The sequence below is a fragment of the Ixodes scapularis genome, unplaced genomic scaffold (assembly GCF_016920785.2).
Source record: "Ixodes scapularis isolate PalLabHiFi unplaced genomic scaffold, ASM1692078v2 PGA_scaffold6__148_contigs__length_123643588, whole genome shotgun sequence".
NCBI lineage: Eukaryota > Metazoa > Arthropoda > Arachnida > Ixodida > Ixodidae > Ixodes > Ixodes scapularis.
Window position 1 is genome coordinate 8,431,196 of NW_024609881.1, and position 12,386 is coordinate 8,443,581.

The following is a 12,386-nucleotide window of genomic DNA, read 5'->3' on the forward strand; positions in this document are numbered from 1 at the left end:
TGTACGCGCCAAGGAGAGTTTTGACGATGTTATTTGCAGTTATACAGGTACCTAAGGGGTCGCTTCTCTATTAATAAATCAGCACTCAAAGGGTCATCATCTGCCGGCTCAATGGAATTCTTGGGACAGTTCTGCGCTTGTTTTTTCTTCTTTGAAATGGCGGGTATCATATCCTGCATATATTTAAAAATATATGTTTTATATTTTTACTATCCAATATCCATTCGGGACAAAAACTGAAAATGGCCCAAAAGTAACCCTATAGGCTAAGGCCATCGCGAGATTTCTATATCAACTACAAATGGCCTAATTTGGCTATTAATAGCCCAATCTACTGACCCTGTCACAGCATGGGCGAAGGGAGGCATAAATGTTCTCCTACGAAATGGTCCCAGAAAAAATTGCGCACCGAGATTAATCTCAGAGGCTATAGTCGGATTCTGACATCTTCCCAAAGCGTCGTATGATTTGGTCGTGCATGTGACTGCTGTTGCCACTAAAAAAATGTATCGCGATGCAAGAAACCCTTAACGGCCCTGTTAGCGCTCTCGTGTTGCGCGCTCAACTGGTTGCGTGCTCTCTAAAGGCACTCGCTCTCCTGTACGGGGCTTTCACATCTATCTCCCTACCGTTGGCACTCGCCTCCAAATGCGCTCTCGATTCATAGAATTCATAGATCTTCCAAGATGTCATAAAGTCACCTGACATCACAAAGTCACGTTATGCGACGTCATGGTGTTACGCAACATCACAGTGTCACGTAATAAAACTATGGCCCTCTCTTAGGAGTCGTCACCGCTGCCGCCCCATAATCAGAGTAATTTTGCGTCCATGCTCGCACATAGCCTCGATGGTGACATCATGCTGATGTCACCATCGAGGCTATGTGCGAGCATGGACGTGAAAATCCCGTATGTGCAACACATTTAAAAGGAAGTGCAAAGTCGGCGAGACCTCCAAACTTCGTCCATCTGCGCTGTCGTGTTGGTCGGCCACCAGTCGAGTCGCCAAATGCGAAACTACCACCAAATTTAACCTATAATGTTGATAATTATATTACCTTGTCCTCCACTGGATCGTCCAGATACAATCATGACATATCTTTCCAGCAGTGCAAATTGAAATAGAATGTTTTCAAATATTTTTTTTTCTCAGGCAATACAAGAATGGAATTTGCTAGAGACAGAAGTAGCTAGATTTTCTTCAATTGAGAAATTTACTGATGCTATTAACATTTTTAATTACATTACTTTTGTGTGCATGTTTCTTTTCGTACAAAAAGGAGTGTGCATGTTCAAAAGTTAAGGCGCAAACGAGCTGGTGGTGGTTAAACATTCGACTAAAAACCCCGAGACTGTGTTTGTGTTTGTCCGTCCCTTCTCGTCCCAGTCTCAGGGTTTTTAGTCAAATGTGCATGTTCCTTTTTCTGCATGTTCACTTAAACCACTCGTGCATGCATCCTTTTTTTTTTTTTTTTGTTGCATATTTTAACATTGTATGTTACTCCTGTTATGGCTCTCAGTAGATGACTGGAGTACTTCTAAATAAAAAAAGGTGTTTGTGAAATAAATTTTTTGCTGTTTTCCAAGCAGTAAAAATTAGGTTGTTTAACAGTATACTCGCCTGAGCACGCCTCCAAGCTATCTGGGCAGAAAAAAATAATTTCAAAGTTGACAAGCTATGGCCCATATACCACTGGTTGGTAACTGCTGTGCTGACAACACTGAGCAGCAGCAGCAGAAGGTCACTTGAGAGGCTGCTGATGGTTCGCATAACACACGTATGGCATTCCAGATGCACGACGGACAACACCACATGTTTGCACGTTGCCACACTTGTTAATGCACAACTGCATTCTTACTGAATCTAGTTCGACTCAGCCCTAAAAACTAGGGGTGTGCAAATACCGAATAGTAGTCATTGAATCAAATGCCGAATCGAATTAAGAAACAAAAAAGCCGAATATGGAATCAAATATCGAATAGTGATTTTATTTGTAGGAATTTTTCAAAGTGTGCTGCGAATGAGACTATTATATGTGCAGAGTATGCGCTTGGTGTAGAATATGCATCTTGTACAAAACGAAAGCTCAAATGTATACAAGTTCTGGTGAAAAAAAAAAAAAGTAAAGAAAAGCAGCAGCTGATGGACGTTGGGCACTAAAGATCCTATTTTATGGTGCAAACATAATCTATCCACTCAAAGCGTCACAGAAAACCCCAAGTTACAGCCACACATGCTTTTTTCTTCTCGTTAAAAGCACGACCTAACACTGCAACATGTCCTCTTAACTGCTCTAAATCAGTCTTTACTAAAGCCACAAAATCGCTTGAAGTCCATTCACTCCATTTCCCAGCCACCATTTCATTGCCTAATGCAGATTGGGCACAATTACTCCCAGTTATGACGCAAATATGCAACTTCCTGAGCTTTAGATACGATGGCAGGAAGCTCAAGTGACGCCATTTCGCTCTGTCACGCACTGTTCCAACGCTTCCAGAGGACGAAAAAGTGCTTCCTGCCATTTCAGTTAGAACTTCACATAACTGCCAACAACGATTTTAAACAACTAGTGACTAGACATTTACAATAACAACAAGAAAGTGGTCTAGCATTTGAGGCACTTGCAGGGACTCTCTAAACAAAACAACAAAGAGACCACTTCACCGAAGACCTGGAGGCCACTTGCACCATCTGTGGGACGGAGACAGAAACCATTTCTCACGTAGTGTTGGGCTGCCAAGACCCGAGGCTGGAGCCAGAAATAAACTCGTTCCCAGAGGCTAGGGAACAGTGGTGGAAGTCAACATGGACTCGGTTGATACAGCATGCATAACCGAGAGAATTACAGAATGCGCCAAGAGGTGAATGGTGGACTGGTGGCATCACAGAATAGAGATTTATTTTACTTCGGATGAAGTAAAGCGTGAAGTCTGCTTACTTCTTGCAAAGGAAATAGCCAACACAATCCAATCCACCAGCTGAAGTATCTTTACTCCGATGCATGGCCTACTTGGCTTATTTAGTATTGCCTAGAAAAAAAGGGATGCTGTTATACCGCGACACAGAGAAAAAAACGAACCTTAGCTCTTCTCTCCGCCGATGTCTGCACCCCCGTGCCGACAGCATATAGCACCATGGCATGAAGCAGCTCGCATCCGGCCACCTTGGACTGACGATCGCCGGCAAAGCGAGCCAACTCGACCACCCGTGGCAGGAAGGCGTCTGCAAACAACATGGCGAACGATTGCTTCTAAACACAAGCAGTACTCAAACTTTTTAACAACATAATCGACACTTTGAAGAGTTCAAACGAAGCACTGTGAAGGGTTGTGGCGGGAATTTCCAACACAACGAATGCCTCCTTTCCTCTCCTTAGACCATTGCTACGACTCTGGAAAAAATATGCGAGTCGCAGAAAGACGGTATGGAATGGGTTGCCGAAGGCGCAGCAAATCGGTACACTTATTTTCCGTGGACAAAGAGTTACAAGACGGAGAGACACTACAGATGCACGAAAATGAAAGGACGCAGGCAGTGAACTATGTGGCCTGCAAGAGCACCTGCCTCGAGCAAACAGCGATTTGTTTCATCCAGATGCTGGGTATCGTGTCACGACCAGAACTATAGAACGGCCAGCAACACTGCAACGGTGGACGCCCATTGGCTGTGCGTCAACTGCCGTAGCAATCCTAGGTCACCCGTAATGCATTCAGCAGGTCAGGAAAAGCTACAAGCTGAAGCTTAGGAACACCTTGCACTTGGTTTTCTTTCCAGCGAAATTCTGGCACTGATTTGCCTCATAACTGGTTCAGCACACTGATGGACACATATCAGCTAATAACTCAAATTACAAGTCACAATAACATTTTTGCAGACCTATTTATTTTAAGGGGAGACACTGCCCAGAAAAAAAAATTTCTGCAAAAAAAGTTGATTTTGAAAAATGACATCTTTACATCCACCAACATCTAGAGAGTATTCTCAAAATGTTTCATTAATTTTCACTGAATAGTTAATTTTTTATAAATTATTTTCCGTCCACCAAAGCTATAGAAAAGGTAGGGTTTGGAGCACTTTGAACACATTTTTCTCCGTTCCACTTTTTGGTATAAATTCCATTTTAGTCAATCTATCGTTTGATAATGGCAAAACAGGGAAAGCGCATTCTTCCCTTATCCTGACTAAAATTTAATAAGGAGTGCGGCTATGGAACTTTTTTGTCCCTTTACGGATGTCTTTTGTAAAAAATGTTGACATTTTGGCGAAGGCACAGAAGACCAAAAAGTTGACCAATTTTGCAGAAGAGAAAATTTATAGAAATGAATTACTTTTTAGAAAAAAGTGTTCCATAGCCGCACCCTCTAGGCATTCTGCTACATATCTAGCAAATAAAAATCTTTAATATCGCAATAGTTTTCTGACGATAGATTAACTAAACAACGTAGGCGTGTTGCTGATAGAAGCTACTCTTATTTCCTTCTCATTTAACCGACAGACCTGAAATTTTGTCATACACCCTCTAGCATGACCACCAGCCTACCCTGTAAATTTCGTTAATTTTAAAACAAGGGTTCAAAAGTTGACCCCCCTAGGGGGTGTGCCCCCTTAAATTCAGTCCGACAGGCTGAGAGGCTCTACTGCAGTGGTTCTCAGAGTTTTGGCCGTCACAGAACCCCAACCCACTCTAAGGCCAAGGACCCCAATGCATTCTGCGTCAGAGCTCTTGTGCGATGGCTTAAGAGGGCATTGTTTTTAAAGTGGTAGCTTTATAAATCCAACCACGCTCAAGGTCATGTCCTCGTCCTCAAGGTCACATACCATGTACCTGTGGCTAAGTTGCAAGGTCACGTAATGCCCGTGGCTGAAGTGCAAGGTCGCCTAACGAAGGTCACGTGAGCACCAGTCGCGCAAGCTTCATTCACATAAGTGCCAGTGGCGTAAGCACGTAAGTGCCGGTAGCTGAAGCTGACGTGACTAAAGTCACTGGATCCTGGGAAAGTAGCGCCGCGTGGACCATTGTGGTCAAACGCTTAGCAAGCACCCACTATATGTGTCTTGATATGCCATCTAAAAAAACTTCCCCGTTGGAATTTTTAAATTTATGTTAACACGTAAAATAAATAATCATATTTTATTACTTCAAAAAAGCTTGATTGAAAAAATAAACTGACTATAATTGGGAAATTAAAGGGTTTTCAAGCACCACTAGAAATTCCAGGGCTTTCAAGGTCTGGAACACTCGTTCAACGCCAGAATCCGTACCCAGAGCAATCTCCAACTTGGTGTCGGGGAACGGGAGCGCAAACACGAGGTGCTCCTTCGTCTCGGGATCCCAGGCGAGGGCAGCCTTCAGGGTGTCGCGCTCCAGGTCCGCCAACAGCAGCGCCCTCCGGTGGCCCTGCAGACCCCCCAGGAAGGACAGGACGTCCAGCCGGAGGGACTCCGTCTCGGGGACCTGCGCAGGGGTCTCAGGATTATTTATCATCCGAGCGCCGCAATCTTTTTTTACCGCATGCCCAACGCAAAATTTTTGCCTCTGCAGCACCGTAGCATGCTCTGTGAAGAATGTTTATTAGATGCGTCGGCATTTATTGCCCCGGTGCATGCAGCCATCTTTGGTTTAGACTAGGCTGGTTTGGCGAGGCTGTGGCACGGTTCCCACCGTCCTCTTTCGCTCCGCTGTTGATGCTCACTTCTCTTACGACGACACCTGGGGTAGGCTTATGGTTTCATTTCCCCAGTATGCGCAACGTACGTGACAACGTAAAACCGAGACGTAGCAACATCGCCATTTGTGCGGAACCAGCGGCTCCCTGGAGGAAAGATTGGCTCGTCCAAGACAACAGTATGCAGACCGTAGGCGTCGACTGAGGAAAGTTGCGGTGGCTGCATCCGAAACTGCCCACACCCAGGAGTCCCCATTGTCTCTCCGAAGGCAACAGTATGCGGACCATCCATACAAGAGAAAACATTGCAAGGTTGGAAGTACTATCCTTCGGTGAGTCAGAAACCCTGAGCTAAATGCTAATGCATTTCATCCAGGGTCAGCATAGCGACAGCAGTGATTTAGGCATTATTTTTTTTTACGACACACTACTTAAGGGGGCACTGACACCCCAAAGGTCGTATTTTGTTTTGTTGTCTAAAACTATGCAAGTTGTAGTCATAGACACGCAAAAAAATACCACAACGCAAAAACAAAATTCCCCACGTGCGCGCACCTTTTTATTTTTGGTGCTTCTCTCTTCCGCTCCTCACCTCCTCGCTTCTTCCGATTTGCGATGTCAAATATCATAAAATTTGAAAGCTTTGTAGGCGACTTTCTTGTAACATTTAATAACGACATTCATAAAACATGTTTTACAGCGGAGCTGTTAAGGGGTTTCCCCAGGATCGTGTCCGGTACCAAACAAATCTCGACACCCTAGGCTAACACAACACTCTGGTTGCCACCGTCGCTCATAGATGGCGGTAGCTGTCCAGAGTGTTGTGTCTGCCAGTGGTCTGCTTGCCACCATCGCTCATAGATGGCGGCAACATTTCTTCGGAGGAAGAAGAGCGGGAACGGAACGAGCGGCAATGTGCGCAGCAGTACGAATGGTTTCGCAACCGCCGCGAGGCCGCCATCGCCGAAGGTTACTCTACGTCGAACACTTCAGATTCCCCTGCGAAAGGAGAGCAGATCGCTCGCCTGGAAAGCCATCGCCGAGAACAGAGGCTGCCAGCTCCCCTGCTCTTCCTTCTACACCAGAGCTGAAAGGCTGAATGTTTTCTTAACGCAACTGCGCTACGGCCCTTCTTTTCGAAATTCCGAAAAACGGACTCCGGTGTGACGTCACCTCGTGGCTTTTTACCCTTCCTTAAAAAACATGGCGGCAGTCGACACATGTAGCAGAAGATGATCGGTGAGTCGGGGAATCAAACTAGGGGGTCTTTTTTAGGTGCCCGACAACCTCTCGGACTTCGAAAAGGAAATCGTCGAACAGAACCGCTCGCTTTGGTGTCTTGGTACCGTAGCTTCAGATGTGACTCCGCCGGGGCAGCCTTTCACGCAGAACCGGCAAGAGCTGGCCCCTCACGTCGCTCACAAAAGTCGACCGTGCGTTCTCCTCAACCTCGCACCATTTGAAAGAATTTGAGTTCGCTGAAAGGGCCCTAAAAGGACTTCAAACTCGAAAGTCAAAGTGTACGTAGCAGGGCGCATTGAGAACTACAGAATACACAGAAAGAATAAAACACGTGGAGGACGAACACAGACACACAAAGTTCTTTCAATGAGCAACGAACATTTATGGGATGCCCATGACGCTACAACCTTGAACTCCAAAGAATTGAAAGGAAAGGAAAATACCCAAAATTTAAAATAAAACCAAATTATTCATAAATTTTAAAAATACCAAATTAAAATGAGAGGAAAAAATTATGGAAATTAACCCCTGAAAAAGAAGCAAAAGGAAGAAGAAAAGAAAGGAAAAGAAGGCAAAATTAATAGCTGACCAAACAAGCTTTTTTACGATAATTCTGGCGCGAGGAACTCCAGCTCTTTTGACGATAACGTCAAAGAAGGCTCAGCGACATTGTTCGCGGCGTATCTGATCTTAAACGCTTAAATTATTTCGCGCCCACACTTATCTCTGTGTGAATCAAGCACGGTGGTGTTTTCAAAGTTTGGGGAGTAATCGTGGCAGGTACGGGCGTGCACAACTATTGGGTGGAATGAGTGCCATGATTCCTTGGTAACGTCTGAATGGTGCTCCCTAAAGTGAACATTTAGGCATCTTTGAGTCTGGCCGATGTATTGGCCTCTGCAACTCGATGGAATCAAATAAATTAGCTTTTCTTTCCAGTTACCATACTTGTTGGAGTGCTTGATGGAGCATTCAGGTGGTCGATTCTAGTTATTTACCCTCATTTGTTTTAACCTCATTCTACAAGTGTGGACCACCTTCGTGTCGAACCAAGCAGCAAGAGTCTTCAAATGGCGGGCAGTGTTGTGCACGTATGGAAAGCAAACTGGGCGTGCATGACTATTTTGTTTCAAAATTCATTGTAGGAAACAGCGCGCAAAACAGACTAAGATGAAGAAACGCACGTGACGAGCGCTGCGCTCGTTAAGTGTGCTTCTTCGTCGTCATGCTGTTTCCTACAATGAATTTTCACCAACACACCCAACTATCCATTCTTCCACGATAGCTGGAAAGGTTGCTGCAGTGGCGGCGGTAACCATACGAGTTGTATGCTTGCCGCCGTCGCTTATAGATGGCGGTAGCCGTCCAGGCAGGTTTGTGCCGACATACCAGACACGATCCTGGGGAACCTAGCCCCTTAACAGTTCCGCTGTAAAAAAAAAAGCCAAATATCGCTTGCGCCATCTCTTGTCTCCCGTACGAAACGGCGCCATGTTTGAAGACCGGTGGCTTCGCTGAGTTTCCATAGGAGCTAAGCCTTTTTCTTTCTTTACTTTTTCCTCAAGTAAGTTCGCTTTTTGCAAATTTTACCAAAAAAATGCACCATCTGTGGGCAACGCTGCACAAAGTCATAGCGCGATAGGTTAAGAAACTGAATTTTGCGGTCGATTTAAAGAGCCTGGCCTCTCCTTGGATCACCCTGTAGTTCCGGAAGTCCTGACGACGTCTTCGTCGGGACAAAGACGTCTGGACCAGCTGAGGGCGTCCTCAGGACCATCTGTGTTGTCTGGGCAGTTGTGTGCCCTTTAGTGCATGGACCACCGAAAACTCCAAGCAGGGAATACTGACCTTTCAACTCTGTTCCCGTGAATCAATACCTGTAATCAACCAGCCCCGGCAGACTGCACAGCATTTTGAGCGCAAACAAAACAGACGAAACTGAAACGGAGGAACAAGGAAGGGGTGGCGTTCCCATTTACCCTCGACAACAAGAGAAAAAAAAGTAGAGTGTTTCGGCGTCTTGCCGCAGCGGGGTGCTTGTTACATGACTCTCCTCTTATTCGTTGCTTGCCGCCCTACCTTTCACTCTCAGCAGCCACGTTACGTGAGTAGTATCTGCCAGGCTTTGTCAGTATAGAGGCGGCTATGCTTTATAACATAGTAAAACACAAGTGGAGACCTTATTAGAGTTGGCGTCATTTGAATGGATTTCTTTACATTTATATTCATTTGCCAATTTTGGCGCCAGGAAAATACCATAAGCAGGCTATCAGTTAAACATTCCTGATCAGATATACAGGATACTTTAGAGAACAAAACACAATGTCAGAAAAAAAACGACACTGAAATAATGGGTTGACCACCTGCAGGTCATTAATAAACACTAAAAAAAAGCAAAGAACTGAGTACCGAGCCCTGGGGCATTCTTGAAAGAACAGACATTTCTATAGACTCTGCCTTAGCAACAGTCGCATACTGCTGACGGTCTGTAAGGTAAGAATCAATACACCGTAATAGACAGTCATTTTCCAGTACCTGCTTAAGTTTATACCGCAATTTACGATGCGAGACACAACCAAAAGCCTTCGTGAAATGCCGGTGACCCTGGGGGTATTTAAATAAATAAATAAACAAAGCCGTAATTAGGTAATAGACAGGGCATAGCAAGAGCTTCTAGAAACAGTTCCAATGCCACAACTGACAACACTATTCCTTTTCACGTCGGTGGCCCAGAAGAGGGTGCCAAAGAGGGTGCCAACAACCATACAACTCTGGCCAAACTTCTCGTAGATTCGAAGACGCTCGCAAGTCTTCCCGTCGGAAGATTTCCCACCCTCGCAAAAGCCTCCATCGATCGGACGTCGCATAAACTACAGTTTGGGGATCGAATCAACATTTTGGTGAGGAAGTACCTTGATCTGATCTCTTTTCTTCTGGTAGAGCAGCTTGAGAGAGACCTTGTGGCGACCTTGCGACCGAGCTCTCTTGGTGCTTTCCGCTGGCTCTGTGATGCCTGAAGGGAAAAAACAGTTGTGTTCGGAGGTACAGTGGTGCGAGGGGTCCAAGTCACTCGGCAAGATCCTTTCAGAGCTGCCAAAAGTGCATTTTAGGGGAGCAAAAGGAATTGAATACACACACAGAAAAACAAAAACTTTCCAAGAACACGGAAAAATAAGGATCTCCAAGGACAGCGACAAATAAATGGAAACCTAAAGCTGTCAAGGAGACTGACAGACAAACAAGAATATCTAAGGACAGGAAAAACCTTAAACAGATGGGCAGAAAAACAAGCCTTTCAAGGACACAAACAAACCAACAAATAAGAATGACGCTGCTAGAGTCAAGTTGCACCAGGCAGACGAACAAGCAACATCACTGGCCAATATAGTGGAAGCAAGCTTTTCACCGATCTCAGCAATTTTCGGTACTACAGTCGCCGACCGATTTTTTGGACTTCGCAGGGACCGAAGAAACGTCCTAATAATCGAGCAGTCTGAAAAAACCGCAGATTAAAAGACTTGCCTTTATTACGTCTAAAGGTTTATTCACACGAAGCATCTTGTTGGCGAATCTTGTGTCACGAAACTAAGTTTCGGGAAACAGATTCCCCGTCTGAACGCGACCGAAAAAGTGGCGCGCCTCCGAAGAAAGTGGCGCGTCTTCCTCGCTTCTGGAGCAATTTTTCGCTGAAACCCCACCGACGCCCGTCAATCACCCGAAGGAGAAACGCGGACGCTGCCAATGGCCGCTCGACTTCGCTATGACGTCTGACCTTCGAGGAGGAGCGAGCTTTTGAAGGAGTCTGATTTTCGGCCGATTCCGTATCCGAGCCAAAGCCGAAAGAAAATAAACAAACATGGCGAGCGACAAGCGGAGAAGCGGTACGTACGGGCGACGAGTCTTGGTCCTACTCGGTGGCAGGTGTGTGAACGGCGCCTACAGTACGGGTTGAAGGCGCGCTGCAGATTCATCAATAGTTGCGATGAGTGCAAGCACCGGATATAAACCAGGTGACTGCGAATAACTTTCTTTATTAGCGATGCAAAAATGTCCGAAATGCTTCGAGATCATCTGCCTGTTCCTTAACGTTCGCGGTCTTTCCCGGGTTTGGCAGAACTAGTAAACCCAGTGAGCTATATCTGACGAAGTTCATTGAGTGGTATTAAATAAAACAGACTGTCTCTTCACGCTGTGCGTACTTGATATCATTTTGATGAGAAACGCTTGGTATTCCCGGTGCAGATGACAAGGTTTGGCAAAATTCTCTTGAGTCAATACGTCACAGGTTTTGCGCCTCAATCTCCACGTGTGAACAGTCCGATTTCGCGAAACCTTGGTTTCGCTCAACTGTGGCGCATTGAAAAGATGAATCGCGTGAATAAGCCCTAAGCGGGCTTAAAAAAGCCGTCAATGGTTCCTTGCTTCAAGTTATGTCTCCTTTTGCGTTTGGCCACTTTCTACTAGCTTAAGAATCGCTGCCTCCTTTTCTGGTCGAGTACTTTGAGCACTTCTTAGCGACACTTTGTGGCGGCAGAAGAACAGATGGGGCCATGACGTCCGAGCCAGTGCAGTCCGAAAACACAATTCACCCAGACGAGACGAGAGGCAAAAGTCCACGACTGCAGAATGGCGAACGAACAAAGCAAAATTGTAACGATGATGATGATGATGATGACGTGCAGCTAGAGAAAAAAAAGTACAGTATAGACCACTTACAACGTAACCGCTTATAGTGCAGGACCGGGTATAACGCGGTTTTTTTAAACCACCGGTTCGCCTCCCATAGAACTCCATGTAATTACATACCGCTTAAAACGCAGGCGCGCGACGGGAAATACCGGTTATAGTGCGGTTTCTGGCACAGCCCGCCGACCGCGCCGACGACCGGAGCAGCGAGCACGCTTGCCTGTGCGACACTAGATAACGGCGCTGACGGCGCGAGTCGCAAGCGTTGTGCAAGCGGCACTCGCGGGGCAAGGAGGGTGCTCGAAGAAGCGGGAGAAGCGAAGAGAGAGGCTTCAGTTGCCCTAGCGACGGAGGGACGCACGCACGTGTCGTTCACATGCGTGCGTCCCTCCACTGCGTTGGAAACCAACAACCGCAACGACAGGAGAAGTGTTCGCGCGCGTTGCATGCCCGTCGCGGGCCGGCTGCTTCTATCCGCGAACAAGGCGTCGGTTGTGATCAACGTTGTGATCGTCGTCGTAGACGGCGTTCATCTCATCGTTCTGCGTAAAAGCGCTATCCTTGACTGTGAATTTTCGTTGTGTGTCGCTATGATAACCCGGCACGTATTAGAAGAGAAGATCCACCTACTCGAGCGGCGATGTCGTGGCGGCACTCTCAAGTCGGCAGAAACGCCCGTGTCGTAGTGTTTGTTTACTTCGACTACAGTGGTGATTTCTAAGCATTTGTGTCCTCGAACATAGCCCGGATTTCTTATTTGGCGCATTTCATGCGTGTGCTCAAGTGCAA

The 12,386-nt window shown here is 46.1% G+C and overlaps 1 protein-coding gene across 1 annotated transcript in view; it reads right to left on the reverse strand.

Moving 5' to 3' along the window:
* The window catches only part of LOC8026835 (DNA-dependent protein kinase catalytic subunit), a 374,591-nt gene that overhangs the window by 282,513 nt on the left and 79,692 nt on the right, over nt 1-12,386 (reverse strand). The window contains exons 23-25 of the mRNA XM_029967180.4: nt 9,824-9,924; nt 5,266-5,458; nt 3,083-3,225 (exon numbers count right to left, since the gene is read on the reverse strand). Of these exons, the coding sequence (XP_029823040.2) occupies nt 3,083-3,225; nt 5,266-5,458; nt 9,824-9,924 (437 nt within the window). The remainder of the gene's footprint in view (nt 1-3,082; nt 3,226-5,265; nt 5,459-9,823; nt 9,925-12,386) is intronic.